General features: G+C 41.4%; 4 protein-coding genes across 6 annotated transcripts; 3 read left to right on the top strand and 1 right to left on the bottom strand.

The window, feature by feature from the left end:
- The first annotated feature begins 235 nt into the window (after nucleotides 1–235).
- LOC111693490 lies at nucleotides 236–3,435 on the top strand. Of its 2 annotated transcripts, none has more exons than XM_023458185.1 (2): nucleotides 236–780; nucleotides 1,384–3,435. In XM_023458185.1, the coding sequence occupies exon 2, from the start codon at nucleotides 1,799–1,801 to the stop codon at nucleotides 3,284–3,286; it is 1,488 nt and encodes a 495-aa protein (XP_023313953.1). In that variant the 5' UTR covers nucleotides 236–780; nucleotides 1,384–1,798; the 3' UTR covers nucleotides 3,287–3,435. The 2 variants fall into 2 exon arrangements, with proteins under 2 accessions (XP_023313953.1, XP_023313947.1); XM_023458179.1 differs by having other exon boundaries at nucleotides 1,379–3,435.
- Nucleotides 3,436–8,483: 5,048 nt separating this feature from the next.
- LOC106656359 (mitochondrial pyruvate carrier 2-like) lies at nucleotides 8,484–9,168 on the top strand. Its single transcript, XM_014377304.2, has 3 exons — nucleotides 8,484–8,574; nucleotides 8,769–8,910; nucleotides 8,997–9,168. The coding sequence occupies exons 1-3, from the start codon at nucleotides 8,484–8,486 to the stop codon at nucleotides 9,148–9,150; spliced, it is 387 nt and encodes a 128-aa protein (XP_014232790.1). The 3' UTR covers nucleotides 9,151–9,168.
- A 103-nt stretch (nucleotides 9,169–9,271) lies between these two features.
- Nucleotides 9,272–11,616, bottom strand: LOC106656366 (peptidylprolyl isomerase domain and WD repeat-containing protein 1). Its single transcript, XM_014377313.2, has 5 exons — nucleotides 11,378–11,616; nucleotides 10,979–11,278; nucleotides 10,699–10,895; nucleotides 10,274–10,614; nucleotides 9,272–10,196 (listed from the first exon to the last, which is right to left on the bottom strand). The coding sequence occupies exons 1-5, from the start codon at nucleotides 11,478–11,480 to the stop codon at nucleotides 9,290–9,292; spliced, it is 1,848 nt and encodes a 615-aa protein (XP_014232799.1). The 5' UTR covers nucleotides 11,481–11,616; the 3' UTR covers nucleotides 9,272–9,289.
- Nucleotides 11,617–12,703: 1,087 nt separating this feature from the next.
- Nucleotides 12,704–17,707, top strand: LOC106656377 (CCHC-type zinc finger protein CG3800). 2 transcript variants are annotated; one of them, XM_014377324.2, is made up of 3 exons: nucleotides 12,704–12,978; nucleotides 15,904–16,170; nucleotides 16,277–17,707. In XM_014377324.2, the coding sequence occupies exons 2-3, from the start codon at nucleotides 15,916–15,918 to the stop codon at nucleotides 16,496–16,498; spliced, it is 477 nt and encodes a 158-aa protein (XP_014232810.1). In that variant the 5' UTR covers nucleotides 12,704–12,978; nucleotides 15,904–15,915; the 3' UTR covers nucleotides 16,499–17,707. The 2 variants fall into 2 exon arrangements, with proteins under 2 accessions (XP_014232810.1, XP_014232811.1); XM_014377325.2 differs by lacking the exon at nucleotides 12,704–12,978 and adding an exon at nucleotides 14,492–14,590.
- The last annotated feature ends 843 nt before the right edge of the window (nucleotides 17,708–18,550 follow it).

Below are 18,550 nucleotides of genomic sequence, written 5' to 3'. Positions count from 1 at the left end.
AGAGAGAGAGTAGCGCAGCACCGAGGCTATCAGCGGCGGCGGTGCGCGTGGCAAATTTACACCTGTACAGTATAGTATAGTATAGTATAGTGCAAATACGGCGCCGTGTGTCGATGAGCTTTCGATCGATTTCCTCTCTTGTTATGTGTGCAGTGCATCTGCGGTCTGCTCTCGTGTGCTGCTGCCGCTGCGCTTCGGATTTTAATTCATCAGCACTTCATTGTGCAGTGTGCACTGTATGTGTACATTCGATGCATGTTGTATATTGGCTTCTCGCGCCTCCCTCTGAGGGATATACGCGTAATCGTATTACAACGGAGAGCATATATAAACTTTATATAGCAATGTGGTGCGATCTCTTTTATTCGCTTGATTATTTTCAATCGTATCGTGTAAATAGCTGGCTGTAAAATTTACACGTATCATTGCAACTTCGGGTTTATTATGTTTTTACTTGGGATGCGTTTAATTCTGCAACTGTCAAAATCGTAAATAAAGCGTTTGAGGGGTCGCCAGTGCTTTAATTATTTACGTAAATAATAACAATAGGTAACCCCTACTTCGCTATGTTTACGTTTAGAGCTGTTGCAGAATTAATTGTTTACTCCCACGTGTTATGTAGTAAGTTTGTAACATATATCGTAAGCATCATAAGCATGATCCGATTCCCAGAGAGATTATACACCTACGATGCATCCATCTGCTGCATACCAACTTCTCTCCCGTGCACACATCCTTATGATGGACGAGACGTTTCGTATACATTCGTATATCTACGTAGTAAGTATACACATTCGTAATGTACTACAATGAACGTTGAATTCGGTTATCGAGCAAAAATCGTAATTACAGCGAAGTAGGGGCGATGCGTATGCCTAGTCGTCAACCATTGTGTATTATTATTGTCGCGTATGTTTTAGGGATGTGCGAGTACTCGAGTTTTTCCAAGTACTCGCCATGTATTTGAGTTTTAAGCGAATAAATGATGAATTAACAGTCTCTAGACCCCTCCCTTTGTGTGTACATGCTGATAAGTGTGATGAAGTGTGGTAACATAAAATTATTTTCTTCTTACAATCCAATCCGCCGCGAATATCACACTTATGAGCATGTGCACACGAAGGGAGGGGTCTAGATTAGACTGTTATTCCTCATTTATTTACTTAAAACTCAACGAGTAATCGAAAAAAACTCGACAAAAATTCGAGTACTCGAATTGTCCCGACTCGAATCGAGTAAAACTCGCAAAATCGGGTACGCGCACAGCCCTAGAATGTTTTAAACGCAGGTGGCCCCTACTTCGCTGCATTTACGATTTCTGTACGATAATTGAATCAATAGGATATAAAATGAATATAATTGTATCGTTAATGTTTAGCACAGTAATTACAATGTCAACGAATGCACTCAAAGTACTGAAAAAAAGACGGCAAACGAGAGCAAGATAAAGAGACGATTCAAATCTAGCGGGGAAAAACATGCGTTGCATGCACGACTCATAGTATACAAAAGACTTGATTGTGCCAAGTCCGGATAGGAGAGCCATCGCAGAACGTGTGTTACAATATCCATCAAAGCCTCGCAGCAAATTACATCTGGTTTTGTGTAGTGCCGCGACAAAACATGTCTCAACTCGTTCGTAAGACAGTTGTCAGCGCCGCTCCGCCGCGCGCGTGTCGTTCAGCTCAGTTCAGTCAGTGATCAATCCGCGTCTACAAGCGCAGTACACGTTACGACGCCTCAGCGTAAACAGCAAAAGATCGAGCGGACCAAGTGTTTTTGTGAGTGCGTGAAAAAAATGGCCGCCGACGGCAGGTTCGAACTTTTTCAGGGCTTCATATACGGTATCTTAGCCAATCAAACGAGCCGAGAACAATTCGATAGACTGAGGAGCATGCGAGATAACGTCAACTGGGACCGCGAAGTCGAGCGACGCGAATTGTTCGACCGACTCAGAGATCTGTTCTGGGGTTGGAACGAGCGACTTCCAAACCTCCGAGATATCTTTCGTCGCGACGAGATGGATTGGCTTCTCGCGGAGTACGTCAAGACCGACGACGCCAAGTCGCCGCCGCATCCCATCTTGCATTTTGCCATCGCCGCCGGCTACAGGGACGAGCCCGAGTTGGGCCCGGACGGCAAGCCGTCGTCCGCCCGTCGCACGACGCCGCTCCATCAACTGTTCAAGTTCTGCACCTTCCCCTACTGGAACTTCGTGGCGCGCGATCTGTTTCAGATCTACAACAGATTCGACGTGAACTACGCCGACGAGCGTGGCCGTACGCATTTTCACGCGGCCTGCAAGTACGGCTGCAACGAGGCGGTGAGGCGATTTCTCGAGTCGGGACTCGATCTCAAGCGTCTCGCGCGAGAAACGGACCCGACCGTGATCGATCCACCGCTGCACTTGGCCCTGGACAATCAGAACGAGGAAGTGTTCAAGCTGCTGCTGAAACACGGCGCCGACCCGAACTCGGCCAACGAGTTCGGTGAGACTCCCCTGCACGAAATTTCTACGTACGACGGGTTGCAAGGATTTGGGAAGATACTGTTCGAGATCAGCGACGAGAGAAATCAGACGCTGCGGGTCGACGCTCGAAACAGCAGAGGACTGACTCCGCTGCATTTCGCCGTGGAATATTTCCAGCCGGACACGCTCGAACTACTGTTGAATCGCGGCGCCGATATGTCGGACTTCGTTTTTCCCAGGGATTGCTTCGAGGACGATGAACCGTACGATTACAAAGAGTGCGACGCTAATTTGATAATGGCGTATCGCATGCTGGAGGTCATCGAACTCCTGGAAAAAAAAGGATACGTAATGGATAGAACGGACGGTTTCATGATCGTGAGTTGGATGCAGCGGTACTTCTTCGCCGTCGAGATACAAGATTTTGATTTCTGGGGCAGACACGGAAACCTCGTGGACAGGACGAAGGAATTGACGGTGATCCCGAGCTTGTCGCTTTACGACTTGATCGAGATGCGTTCCGACGAGGCCAAGCGACTGCTCGCGCACAAGGACTACCACGAATTCGTGACTTCGAACGAATTCAGGCAGCTTCCCCACAAATTTCGCGAAGATTGCTTGCCGCGACTGTGCGAGAAAATGTGCAGAAAATTTTTCTGGCGTTGGGCACTGGAGCCCCTCTTGGAGTTTACACGTCAACGATTGCCGATACTCTGCTGCGAAAAAATCATGAACTATCTGAAGAACGAGGATTTGTACACCGTGTTCGAAACGGTTGAAATGTACGGAGAAGATTATTTTGTCGAAGATGCGTGATACCGTTCGCGGAGAAATTTTAATTTTTTTTTTTTGTAACTTTTCCAAACATGAGTTTTTTTTCTATTTTTTCGAATTTTTCTATGTTTATTGTTTTCCATGTACGAATCTCAAGGAGTTTCACAATCCCATCTTTGTAATTAATGTTTAAAAAGTATTTTTGTCTGTGCATGATTATTTTTATAAAAATTATGTAAAAATTGTCTGGCGTTGCATGAAAATAAAATGAATCATACTTGAGTCAATCAAATAATTCAATTGCTACAATTTATTTAAAAAAATGTTAAAAATTAAAATCTTCTAGTTTTTTTCAAAACGAGATGTAATAAAATAGAAATTAGTCTTTCGTCTACGGCACATGACGACCAGGTATGTAAAAAAAACAGCTATACAATACAATCAGAATCAGATTTCCAGTCAAATCGAGCTCTATTTCCAGTACAATCCTGCTCGATTTTCCAACTGGAAATCCAGCTATTTTTTTTAATCTAATTTAAAATTTAATCTAATTTCTTCCCATTTCAATGTCTTGAAAATGATAATGTAATTGGTTCAAACAATTTAGACAATTTTTCAACCATTTTAAACCTTCACCACTAGATGGCTAGTGCCTTTACGCGTAAATCTTCTAGTGGAAAAGTAAAAAGAGTTGTATATGTCAAATCATGGTTTTCAAATGTTTTCGTCATGAATATTTTCAAAATTCGTCTTCGCATCTGCTTTATTTTTAATCTAAAAAAAAACTAACCGTTAAACATTTTAAATCATATAAAAATTATTTGCCTTGTTCTCAGCGATTTTTCTATTACAATTATGTTATAAATAATAAGCGCATTACGAATGAACTTGAAAAAATAATTTAATCTTTGCAAAACACAAGACCAGTTTTCAAACTCTGTAAATATGATAATTTAAGGCTCTACCACTAGATGTCGAGCATCTTCATCCGTAAATCTACAAGTGGGAAATTCGAAATAATTGTTCAAGTCAGAGCAAGAGCAGTGATAATTATCATTGCAACGAATTAATAAGTCGATAAAAAAAAACGTGGCTGCCTCTATATGACTCGTAAAATGAATCGTATTTTTTCAGCTCAAGGTCGGGAATTTCTTTTCACGTTGCATTGCAACATATATACGCTACAGCGCGACGCGCAAAAGCTCATCGAAGTATCGAATTTTCGCCCCGCGCGTGCCACCGCGCTTGCTTATCCCTATGCTCTTGGCGCTATTATATATAGCCCGCGCGGATACGTGTGAATTGATCAACCATCGGCCGCACGTATTCCGGTCAAGTGATGGGTGTGCTATGTATATTATTTTTTATACATAATGTACGATACATATATATGTATCGTATAGCGCATCTCGAAAGACGATAGCCGCGCGATGCATCAGCGATTTTGCATTATTCGAGGCATTGCGACCCGTCACGTCGAGGAACGGAAAGGTAATTTATTTCACCGCAGTCGTTATTACGTAGATCATTGAAAAAAAAGCAGAAAAAACGGCAAAGTTCATCCAGGTGCACTTTCGCTCTCGGTTAATTTGCGTATACGAACGAAATATCGATCGCGCGCGAGAAGAAAAGGTGCGAGAGGGAGAAAAATGCAAAGTGGGCTGAGAGACGCAGCCGCGTTTTTCTTTCTTTCGTGCAATGATGCACTCGTACGACTTTGCGCGTCGTCTTGTTCTTTCGGCTTTATTGTCATATCTCGTACTTCCGTCGAGTTAAGTTTTTTTTTCAAACTCGAGACGAGAACTCGATTTTTTGCAAGAATTCGAGCTTTTTTTTAAAACAGAGTGTTCTATACATTTTTTTTTTAACTTGTTATAATTTTTTTGATTGTAAAAAAAATATCTTTCTTATGTATTTATTTTACTAAAAGATACTGAATTTCATAAAAATTAATCAATTAGAATGAATAGTTAACATTCAAATGAATTAATAAAATTTTGTTATGAACACGTCGTTCAGGTAAAATGTCTCTTTGTAAATTCTTTATATCTCTGTTTCTCACTAAGATTAATAAATAATTAAAAAGGAAAATGTGGTTACTTTCGGTTGACGTGCTTAACATTGTATTTTTGTTGCAATTTACAAAACTACGATAATTTTTAAAATTATGTAATGATTTTTCAATAAATGTATATGTATCTCGTCAAGTATTGAAAAGAAAGAAATTTTTTGACAAATAAATTATTTAGAAGCACTTTGCACGTTCAAATTTAAAAAGTGTTAAATAATGGAAAATAATTTAGATTTTTATATTAATAAACACAAGATCATTTTACGTAAAATGGTGGGAGGACACGATTCTGAATCAATTTTTCATAATCCTTTTTCTCCTAGAAATTTCGACTCTTCACATTTTTTTCATAAAAATTTTCTTCCTGAAATATTCTTTTCGTAAAATATTGATAATATTAGGGACTACACAAGTGGGTGATAATCCACATAGTTGTTAATTTATTTGTTATTGCTTCGGTTGTATATCATTTTTATTTAATTTCGTAACCATAAAATGGCCGAGTTATTAGAATCTTATCAAGGTGGTGATTTACAACACAAAATTTTAACAAATTTCAAACGGTTTTCGGTAAAAAGCATACAAGTATCTATATTCATTTTTATGGCAATTGCTGCATATGCTTCCTTATATACATCGCAACTGAATTTTTCATAACCCACGAAACCTTTTTTTCACTCTCATTTAAATTAGACAATAGATATCCTAATTCTGTCAAATGATATTATATTATACTTATATGTATATTATATTATATTAGTGGCAACGTATGTTGCTAAAGCTGAGTGTTGAATAATATGGAATAAAAAAATTACGATGTACTATCTATTGAAAATAATCGAGCGTGAAAGCGTGTGAAAATAATCAAAAATAATTTTTACGTGATTGCTCGACAAATTATTTCCAATGTAAACAAAATTTCAACCGCCGAAAGTAAAAGTTCAAAATCTATGTAAGATCTGGAATTAGAATAGTTGAGAAAAACTAGTGCTATTAAATAAATAGTATTCAATAAAAAATTAAAAAGTCGAGAGATTTTACAATGTCAGCTTCGGAAAAAATAGACAATCACCTGAATGGAATTCATTTAAAACTTAAACAAATTGTTGCGATAATTATGAATAGTCTTTCGTCACCAAACAACACGTGTGAATTACCATCGCAGTTCTTGGATGCGAAAGTTTTTTCCTTTTGCTAATAACTTTTTATACTTTTTTTTTGCCGACTTATATATTTTTCAAAATATGCGAAATGAAACAATTTCTCCAAGAATAGTTAATGAAAAAAAAATATATACACTCGGCAACAAAATTATCGCAACAAAAAAATTCATCGAAATTTTGTCGATTTTCAAATGCTTCTATCTTGGGCTAGATTTATCGTATCGACACGCTTTTTTTTTTTAATTTCTTGGAAATTTTCCCTCTTCCTCTCCTCCTCTTTAAATCCATATAAATTAAGATAAGATTTGAGTTAATGTTGAGTTACCAGTAGTATTTGAGCGTGACCCTAAAAATTACTGAAAAAAATGACTGTTTGAACGTGTACCAGTACCACAGTGATTTTTTTATCGAAATCTAACATACACCATCGCAAAGTGCTCTTTTCAACGAGTAATTTAAAAAAAAAAGACCTCTCTACGATTTTTTTAACGCCCTGTAGGTCGATTTGAAGATACCATTTAAAGTACGTAAAATCCCCCGTTTACCTGAAATCAAGACGATTTTCTGGTCATTTTGCGTACATAAACCGTACCTTCACATCGACCTACAGAGCGTTAAAAAAATCTTAGAGAGGTCTTTTTTTTTAAATTACTCGTTAAAAAGAGCACTTTGCGATGGTGTACTCGATAAAAAAATCACTGTGGTACTGGTACACGTTCAAACAGTCATTTTTTTTCGGTAATTTTTAGGGTCACGCTCAAATACTACTGGTAACTCAACATTAACTCAAATCTTATCTTAATTTATATGGATTTAAAGAGGACAAAATTTCCAAGAAATTAAAAAAAAAGCGTGTCGATACGATAAATCTAGCCCAAGATAGAAGCATTTGAAAATCGACAAAATTTCGATGAATTTTTTTGTTGCGATAATTTTGTTGCCGAGTGTATATTCTTCATGATTTTTGAGAAGAAATCGATTTCTCGACATTGCGAACACGCGCGTCGGATTTCTCGCGCGTCTCTATATCGCGGGTGTCGCGGTGTATCAATAATAATGATCGAGTCGTAAAACTTATACAACGTATATCCGCAAGTACTTTTATATTATGCTATTGAAATGCGCGCAAAGTCGAAGATTGTAAATTCGAACCAAGCGACATTGACTGCTGCTCGCACGCGTGGATTTGCTCTGTTCTTTTTTTTTCTCATACTTTTATTTATTTCTCCGCTTTTTTTTGGTCAACGATCAAAAGAGGAAGAGGCAAAAACAACGAAAAAAATTACCCTACGCTACGGTTGGCACTTTGAGAGCCAAGGATGTAATAAAGGCGTGTAAAAGAGCTTCGTCGTACTGTATATAATAATATATAACAACAACCGCGTCGACCTCCTTTGAAAATTCCTCCGCAAGCTCGGCCCACGTTTATATAGCACAGAGAGAGAAGAGAACCGAGAAGAATAGCTTTGTTACATTGTAAGTCGTATATAATACACTTGGCTATACGTACGACGTAGCAAAGGGTAGCAGTAGTAGAAGTATTATATTGTTTTATTCAAAGGAGGGGGTGTATTTGCTACGTGATAGACGTATAATTGTAAGGCTGCCAAGACCTGCCAGAGCTACTCGTGGTATACGTATACATAGCTATCTTATCTTTTGTACAGATGCATAACAGTGTACAACTATATATACAGGAGACGGGAATTAATTTTGATTGCGGTAAGTGCACCGCCGCTCTCGGTTCGCCTCGGTGAGCTTTTTAATCAGAAACATTATTTTTTCCTCCCTTTTATGTTGTGCTTAAATTATTATCATTTTTTGTCGTCGTCGTCGTCGTCGTCGTCGTTGAAGGGTTGAACTGATACACCGCACGAAGTTGCTTGGCCTGTAGCTACGTGTGACGTATGAAATCGGTTTCTTTCTTTCTTTTTTTTTTTTATTGCTCAGTGAAAAATTACCGAGTTTTTGGATTTTTTGTTTGTTACATGTGTCCATTACCATTATGTCCAGTCCCAGCGCCTATCAGAGACTCGTGCAGAGGGTAGCCTCGAGATTGCCGGATAAGGCGCGCGAAGTGTTTCTCCATCCGGCTGGTACATACACAACACAACGAACTCGTGATTAATTAATAATAAATTGACGGTTGGAGGTTATCGATTTACTTACAGTTTCGTATTTACCGCGACACGTGTGTCTTATCTTTCTTTCAAAAAAATCGACTCTTTTCTTTTTTACTATGCGTAAGAATTTTTTCCTTTACCCGTCATCCTCTCTTCGCGCGAATCAGGGCCAACGACGATCTTCTTCTGGGCACCGACGTTCAAGTGGGGACTGGTGATAGCGGGTATCGGCGACATCAATCGACCCGTCGAGAACATCTCGCTCAGCCAGACCTTCAGCCTCATGATGACCGGCTTAATATGGTCGAGGTAATATAAATATATATACAGAGCAGTTAAAGAACGAAATATATTATAAAATTTATGGATCGTCGATTTATTAAATTTACACACAGATACTCGCTGGTCATCATACCGAAGAATTACAATCTGCTGAGCGTCAACGCGTTCGTGGCGCTGACGAACGTTTACAATTTCACGAGGGGATACATGTACCAAGTGCAACAGCAGCAGCAAGGAGATCCGAAGAAGAGAGATAAAAAAAAATAAAATTCTTTTTTTACAATGTGTCACAAAACCCTGGTAGTTTTCTTCGTTGATCAAACAATATACACGTGCATCTTTATTTCCTTTCGATATATTTACAAAATTTTCGAAACTGGACGCGTCCACGGACACGAAAAAACAATTATCTCACGGTCACGCTGATTATTTTCACGTCGTCGTAGGGCTTGTCGGTTTTCGGATTCGTCTTCACCGTGCTGATGTTCTGCACGACTTCCATGCCCTTGACCACGCGGCCGAACACCGTGTGCTTGTTGTCGAGCCAGGGCGTGGGCGTCAGGGTGATGAAGAACTGGCTGCCGTTGGTGTTGGGCCCGGCGTTGGCCATGCTCACGGTGTACGGCCTGTCGTGCTTCAGCTCCTTCACGAACTCGTCGGCGAACTCGCCGCCCCAGATGGACTCGCCGCCGGTGCCCGTGCCCGTCGGGTCGCCCGTCTGTATCATGAAGCCCTTGATCACCCGATGAAAGATGTGGCCGTTGAAGTAGCCGCTCTTCGAGTGCACGCAGAAGTTCTCCACGGTCTTGGGCACCTTCTTGCCGAACAGATCGATCTCGATGTCGCCCAGCGCCGTGTGCAGCACCGCCGTGTTGAAGACCTTCTGCTCGTCGTTGGCCTCGGTCGACGAGATGATGTCCTCCTTGGACGGGCGCTCGTTGAACACGTCGCGGTCGCAGTCCGGGCCCTTGGTGTCTACAGGTTCGCGCTTCGTGAACATGTAGAAGCGATTCTTCTTGTGGGCCGTGCAGAACAGCGTGGGATCCGGCTCGACCATGTCCAACGGCGTGTTGTCCGAGGCCTCCCTCTCGAAGGTCACGGCGGCCGTCTCTTTCGCTTTGCCCTGAAAGAGACCCAACTGCATCGGTCGGAGATTTTCAGATTTACCCAATATTCTGACGCATTGATTCGTGTAGGTATTGATTATTTTCAGTCCCAGCATCGTGCTGTATATCAGCATGTAGCCTGACTCGTCGAATAAAATGTTTCCTAAATTTGTTTCAGTTTTGTCCATTTCTTTTTCCACTGCCAACCTGTGGATTGTCAATTATTTTTTAGCAACATGCATAGAATTAATGACATTTTTAATTTATCATGATTCAATGTTTACCTTCTACAAAATTCCATATTTGGGAGTTGATGAGTGGTTTGCTGTAATTCTACAAATTTTTGCAGGGACTCATCGTAAACCCTGGACATTTTACCAGTAAGAAAATGGAATAGTCTGATTTTTCTGTCTTGACATAATGCCGCAAACTTCTTTCCATCTTTTGACACAGCTAAACTACATGGATATGTCTTGTTCTTGGCAAATTCATATAAATCTGTATCTAGCTTGGACTCAAATGGTATACACTTAGGAGGGCACTGATAGTTACTCCTTGGTCCAGACCAATACTCTACGATTCCAATTTTATCCACAGATATGCAAACATCGAACACAGGATTGTACTGAAAAATATTAATATTAATAATTTAATATTTTTTTAAAAATCAAAGAGCTTATCTCATTCAAATTAATTATCATGAAAGTACCTTCATAGCTATAACTTGATACTTATGAAGATTGGTTTCAAATTTGTGAATAGGAGCTTCCGAACCTTGTCCATCATAAATATAAATAGCAGTCGAGTCTTGATCAGAAACTGCAACTGCAGCTACAGCATCGCCTGCTTTATATATCCATTCCGCGCACAAAGGTGTATAACCCAGTTTCATCATATTGATCATGTCTGAACAGAATGGAAGAAAGCACAATGTTAGACATTCAATGATAGACATAATAATGGTTCAATTTAATAAAATAAAAACCTACCAAAATTGGGCACGTCAAAAACTTTCATATGATTGTCAAGACTGACAGTGCAGCAATGAATTCCATTGGAACTCGCTGCCAGAGCTTGAATCGCCTTGAGATGCGCTCTGAAGTGTTTGACAAACTCGATGAGTTCGTCTTGTTTTTTCCAAAACTTAACGTGGCCATCGCAGCTGGCAGTGATAATGAAATTTGACTTTGTTACCACTACATGGCTGACGACGTCACGATGCATGTACGATTTTTCATAGACTTCGCAGCTTGGCAGGTTGTCAAGGTAGACTTTTTCATAAGGCAGAACTACATGACACAGATAAGGTAAAAAGACAAAGATTATTCAATGAATTTTGTGAAAAGATCGAGCATACGAAAGACAAAAATTTAAACTAGCTAGCTAACCTTTCTTCTTTTTGACTGGAGCAGCGTCAGCGATCGAGGGACCGATGCACTCCTCCTCTTCGTGATCGGACCCCATATCCTCGGCTTTCCTCTTTTCACTCATTTCGCTCGTTACGAATGAAAAGTCGTGTGTGTGGGTAAAAAACAAAAAAAGCACTTGTCAACGGCGAACTCGAGCGGGAACGGATACAAACAGTAAACACACGCGGGCTGACTGCAGCAACAAGCATATAAAGGCGGAGCGCAGCAGCGGTGCTGCGGTTAGCAGTTTTACTGTTTACTTGACACGCGCTCCGGTGTTTGTCATCGAGCGGCACAGATGGCGCGAATCTCGTCAAAAGCTCCGGAGATAAACGCAGACGTGAAATATATCATCGACTGGCAAGTGGCAATGCCGAATGGAAAGTTGAATGATTTATTTCGATTTATTAATCGTAATTATGGCCTTGAACGATCATACTTAAAATATGAATCAAAATGCAAAATTATATCCTTCTCGTTCATACCAACGCACATCGTATGAATCGTGAATATATTACAATTCCGTCAATTTTTAATTATCGCGATATACCGTATATTAATTTCGCCTTATCGCGCGCGCTCCGTCGCCGCCGCCGCAAGTTCCGCGTAATCTCGGATAGTTGATATCGTAAAAAGCACAACGATCGAGGTGCGTGCGTATACGTGTACAAGCGCCTATGTAATTCGAGAATTATATCGAGTGCGTCAGCGCGTTTAACGAGTTCTCGATTGACTTCGCCCGAGTCCGTGGCATGCAAGCTGTTACTTCTCCACGACGCACAAATTTGATTCAATACACGACGAAGTGCTTTGATCCCGCACGAACGAAACATCGTCGAAATGGTTCGGTAATCGCCGAAATTATACTCCAAAAAATTCAAACATCCCCGAGAGGACAATCAAAGGTCCACGCGGCTGTCAAAAGATGACAGCACCGCCAGCAGCGTCGAGGCCCCGCAGTAAGTGTCGCCGAGCTACATCGGCATCGCTGGCTCACCGGCCGGCTAATGCTGCGCTCGTTTCTCTTGTGTACATTATGCCCGGTCTCTCTCCCACTCGTTGCTAAAATATGCCATACTACATACTATACAAGTTAAGCACGAGCCTCGTCTTCTTCGCTTTCGATTCGCGCTTTGTGTTAGTATATCACGGCACGGCAGCGCCTTTCGCGCCGACGTGAGTAAGCTCCGTGTGTGTGTGTGTGTGTATGTACGGCGCGAAGCGACCCCCGCCCCGCCGCCGGCATCTCCGGGCACTACAACGAAACTGCGGCGTCTCCGCCGCCGCCGCCGTCTCTGCGCGAATTTTAGCAGCGAGGCCGAGGCAAGCAGCAGGTACGCCAAGCGTAGCCGCCGTCTTTCGTGTGTGGTGTGTGGCGGAGTACGGGCACACAATTTTTGTGGCCCCAAAGGAAGCGAGAGACGAGAGGCAGAGAGTAGAAGTAGTTGGGAAGAGTAGTTGGGAGAGGAGAGTTTTTGAGTAGAGAAGAATAATTTTTCCATCCATTCCGAGCCCCAGTTCGATCGTTTCGACAATCTTCGTCGCAACAACCTCTTTTCTGTCTGTGGAATCCGAAAGAGGTAAGTCGCAGGCCAGCATTTTTTTTATCTCGAAATATACTTCGATGTATCGTAGATATAGACTCTCCCGTGCATGATTCTTCTTCCTTTCCTTTGTCGATAAATCGCGCGCGCGCGCGATAAAATAGCAGGAGCAGCGGTGGAAAGAAGGCAGACAACAGCGTCTGTGCTTTTGCGTAAAATGGACGAAAATTAGCGAGTCAAGCACGTGCGATTTTCTTGTAACAATGATGATTGTAACTCGAACGAGGCTCTCGCGCGCGCACACACACACACACACGCCTGGAAGAGCCCCCATGGCGCGCTAAAGCTCTATACCCTGGTCCCGCACCAACGCGGTTACATTATCGCGTCGCGTCGTCGCAAAACCCACGTGTGCTTGTAAATGTCGAGCGGCCTATGTTATTACATTAACGAAACGGCGAGCCTCGTACGATTCAACGACGATACGCGCGGCATCTTGACATCTTTTTTTTACCTTATCGTCTCTCTTTGTCGGCGCAACGGTGAGGACGCACGTCGTCGCTTACGAGAATCACCCGATTACGCACGTACGCATTGATTTATTATTCATCGCGACGAAGGAGACCTCGTCCTCGAGGAAAAAAGTTATATCCCCGAATCCGGTCGCGTACGGCGATTGTTGTACTACCGCGTGGTTGTGTGTTCTAAGCGCCATTTGCAATCGCCTCTCGCGCACATACACACACACACGCACACGCTCTCTTGCCCGCTTTGTGTATCTCGGCGCGTAGAAGCGGCTGTTGCATCTCTCTCGGCCGCCGTCGCAGAGAACATCGTCTCGCCTCGATTCGTTATCACTATCGTTGTATATGCATTAAGGAAAAAATCGACCTCACGATGACTCGAATTTCGGATGATGCGTCGCGGCTTCCTTTTCTCTCTAGTTTTTTTTACTCTTCCTTTTTCTTCGTTGTGCTCCCGCACAATCGCACACACAAACATACATATAAATATAGCGCATATACAGTGTAGTACACACGAACGAGGAATACATGCACGCGAGAGAGTCTGCCATGTTCGTTCGTTCGTCGCGCCGAGTCGTCCCGCGCGCGCGCACACACACACATGCCCAACAGTAGCAGTGCATTATCGCCGAGAGAGAGAAGAAAAAAAAATTGATGATTCGAGCGTAAAACGTAACGCGACGATTCGACGCATTCCCCGTCGAGAAAATCCATCCGCGTCGTCTGAATTTTCGCGAAAAACCATTTCCACGTAGACGACGCCGCACCGTTCGATGTTTTTTTTTGTTTTTTTTGGATGCATAAAATAGTAGCCGGAGCATACGTATATACGCACACACGTATACCTTGTGCGCGCGCGCGCGTCGGTACACTCACACATATACACGCGCGTTATACATCGTGCGCACGCACAGAGAAAGAGAGAGAGAGATAAGCATAGGCGTATGTATGCGGCGGTGGCGTCGGTGTTGGTGGCTGTTCCCGGTACTATGCCTGTAAGGCTACGAGCTCCTCTCGGTGTTGGAGTCGCAGCCACGTTTTAGCGTAGAGAGGCACTTACGTTTATACCGGCACACAGGCAGGACCAATATATTCCCAAGTATCTCCGATCGACGTTAACACTGGTACTTATTACTTGACTCTTTTTTTGACTCTTTTTGACTTCTTTCTCTCTCTTCTCTGCTCTACTTTATTCAATTATTTTATTTTACACGCGAGTTTTCAGTGCCTCTTTATAATATTATTACACATCTCGCTAGTACGTAACAAGTGTTTCTTTTTTTTTTTCTTTATAATAACGATTGAACATCGAAGGCCTTGGCGTGGCTGTGCGAGTTTTTTCTTTGTCTTCTCTCTTACATTCGCGAGTTCTTTTTTTATACCAAAAATACGTTATCGCGTCTCTCTCTCTCTCTCCTTTGCACAGAATGTCACGCGTATGCACGCGAGCGCGAGAAAGATAGATATGGACTTGTCGCGGCCCGAATCGACGGAAGCACGTGCACAAAACATAACCCGGAGAACGAGAGCTCGTGTACATCGCATCTTTTACTCGTGTGCGCGCGCGTGTGTGTGGGCTTCTATACGTGTACTTGCATCGAAACAAAAAGTGTATGAACTTTACGCAGAGGCTCTTCGCTTTAACATCGTTAGGATATTTTTTTTATAATAAATCTTGTAAATGTACGAAGCTCACGCAGCCGGCAAGCGCAGCGCGCGCGCGGGCATTTTATATACGTACGCACACACACACACGCACACATGCGCGTACAACATATTATAAATGGAGAAGATGCGCGTTTGCTGTGCTGGAGCGCGCGCGCGCGCCGGTGCCATTTTATAATGCCCGAGACGAGACACGAGGCTGACTTTTTTTCGTTCTCTCGAGCCCGCGGCCTGTGCATCTCGCTCTCAGTCTCATTCATATACAGTGTGAACGTGGACACATAGACACAGTACTTCTCTCTCTCTCTCTCTCTACGTACGGATACTTTAATATTTTTTATTTTATTTCTCTACACTCTTGTCTTTATTTTTACGAATATATACTCGGTTCGTTATTCCTCTCTGGTCTTTGTTCGTCCTACTCAGCTCCTCGTGCGCGCGTTATACGTTACGTCACGGTCGAAGTAATTCCCATTGAATAATACAGTGCTTCGTTTACCGTAGATTTTGAACCACATGTGTGTGTGTGTGTAGATATTTTTTTATTCTTTTCCTTTGTGCAAAGAGCCAATGTAACATGAACAGATTGTGTGGCACATTGGCGTCCACGCGTTGTAGCTGTATTTTATCACAACATCCTCGAATACTCGAATTCCAATGGTTACGTTGGATGTTTTTTTAGCTCTCTAGTTTATATCTGTGAATTATAACAATTTATACTTGAAAGTTGATGAAAAATAGTCGATTAATTTATGTCTCTTTCTCCTTACAGAAATCTTAAAAAATGAGTTCAAGCGCTTGCTACAAGTGTAATAGGATGGGCCATTTCGCCCGCGAGTGCCCCCAGGGTGGCGGTGGTGGTGGCGGCGGCGGCGGTCGCGGTGGACGCGGTGACCGTGGCGACGGCGGTTTCGGCCGCGGCCGCGAGAAGTGCTTCAAATGCAACCAGTACGGCCACTTCGCTCGCGACTGCAAGGAGGATCAGGACTTATGCTACCGATGCAGTGGTGTCGGCCACATTGCAAAGGACTGTCAGCAGGTAAGGGCCTCGTGCTTCATGCAATACTTGCACGCATTATTTATTTAGCCTCTTTCGTTGTGAACACGTGTGCTCATGATTTTTTTTTGTCTTCGTTCGCCAACAGGGACCCGAGATGTCATGCTACAACTGCAATAAGACCGGCCACATTGCCCGTAGCTGTCCGGAAAATAACGACTCCGGACGTTTCTCCATGCAGAGCTGTTACACTTGTAACAAAACCGGCCACATTGCGCGCAACTGCCCAGAAGGTGGCGGCAAGACCTGCTACATCTGCCACAAACCCGGCCACATCAGCCGAGAGTGCGATCAAGATGACAGAAAGTAGAGAGTATCATCGTCAGTTCTCTCTCTTAAATTACTAACCCCTATCCCTTCTATAAAATTAATTACTAACCCTGAAAAAAAAAAAATGCATTCGGGCATCATAACGACGATAAAAGAAAAATAAAAAAAAAAGATTAAATTGATTTAACTTGTAATCATAATTAGGAATCAACAGCCATTAGATTATTTAAATTACCAAAACAAAAACTCATGTACGTCTGCTAATCTGACAAGCAAGAAATCTTTCTCAATCACGTTGTTGCAGGCATGCATGTTTTGCTTTAATCGGTAAATAGTTCTCAACTCATGTTGCGAATCACTTACCGATACACTAATTTTTATCTTTTGTCACTTCAATTTTTTGTATTTGAAATTAAACGAATTCAAAATTCGAAAAACCGACCCATGCGTGTGAGCATACTTTTTTTTGCAAACCCAAGTGCATAAACTTATTTTTTTCGTTTGCACTTGATACTTTCAACCCTTGCACCTATACTTTAGTTTCAAAATTTCAAATTGTGTGAGTTCGTAATGATAAGAAGTTTGATACAAGGAGTGACTAATTCTAACTAAGCGTGATCACTCTTACGAGTGATCATTTTGTGGAATTGTTTAAGGGCTATTATAGTCATTGGTTCAGACTTAGTCACGTGGACCAGCTTCCTTAGTTCGCTTAAGCAAATGGTTGGAAAATGAATAATGTAATGTAAGCATGTAAAAGCTAAGTGTACAAGCTGTGAAATTATTAAGTCACGATGCTTGTATGCTAAAACTATTAATGATGTAATGACGTAAAGTACGACTTGTAGCGCGAAAAAAATGGAAGAAGTCCATTTCTCTTATTGCTCTCCTTTTACACCAGGTTCTGACCTCTTTTATTTAACGTATGTTTTTTTAACAAGCTAATGTGAATTTTTTTTAATTTAAAGCGAAGGAAATATGTACATCTTTATGAGAGTGTTGCAAGATGTTGTGAAGTATTGTGCTTAAACTTGCGATAATAGTCGCGATAATATAATAACGAGTATGAGTTGTAATGAAAAGCAAAAATAATGCGATGGACGACAGCAGAACATTGGGCTTCTAAAAGCACGCCACTTACGAATCTATGTATAACTTAGTCGTTTAAGTCGTTTATCCATTTAATGAATATGGATTTCGTTTTATTTCTTTTTTTGTTGAAATATAAAAACACTTTTTTACTACAAAATGACAGTCTACGTATTTTGATTTTTGAAATTTTATATAAAATGCTCACATTGGACTTACATGCATTGTGGGCCTAAATTTTTCTTCTCAATTATTATGACATAATGTCCAAGTTGAAGGAGCAAAGTTTTTCATTCGAAAATTGTACATGATGACGACGGAGGATGAGGTGAGACGAGAGGGGTGCGCAATTTCTGTAATCGGTCCTAGAATTCACACAGAATATATTTGTACGCTGATGTTAAACTTAAGCGAGAGCTCATGTATTTATGATTTATACAAGTGATCTATAGGTATATATTAAATATATTATATATGGTATATCGAGGCAGTAACTAAATAAAAAAAGACTGAAGCTACATTTTTTTCATAATTTAAAAAAAAGAAAAAACTAGAGAAGGATCGATGGCAATGCCCAATTGCCTGGAGATAAATTTTCAGTCGGATCTTGTCGCGTCGATTACGTTATCGGATCTAATCCGTAACTAAGGCGAGAGGTGAACTTTTTTATTTCTCATTATATACTTAATTATATGTGTATAAATTCGATTGTTTTAGAGTTAAAAAAAGACACAATCAAGGTAATCGTTAATTATTTCATCACTTGTCATGGTCATCATTTCCTCGTTGACTTAAAAATAATATTATGAAGAAGATGAGGTGAAAGTCGGAAGATGTATACTGATAGTCGTTGCTGGTGACTTGTGCCGATGATGAATGAATGAAGTTAATGACAATTAGTAAAAAAAAAAAGCAGTCCAATATATAAACAATTATTAAGAAAGACCAACTGATCCTCAGCATCTATAGGTTCTGCATCGAATATAATAACACATTGACTGAA

This window comes from Trichogramma pretiosum, unplaced genomic scaffold (assembly GCF_000599845.2).
Source record: "Trichogramma pretiosum strain Unisexual culture from Peru unplaced genomic scaffold, Tpre_2.0 scaffold122, whole genome shotgun sequence".
Lineage (NCBI taxonomy): Eukaryota > Metazoa > Arthropoda > Insecta > Hymenoptera > Trichogrammatidae > Trichogramma > Trichogramma pretiosum.
Note: the sequence above shows the minus strand (reverse complement) of the source record. Positions and strands in the feature narration are given on the sequence as shown.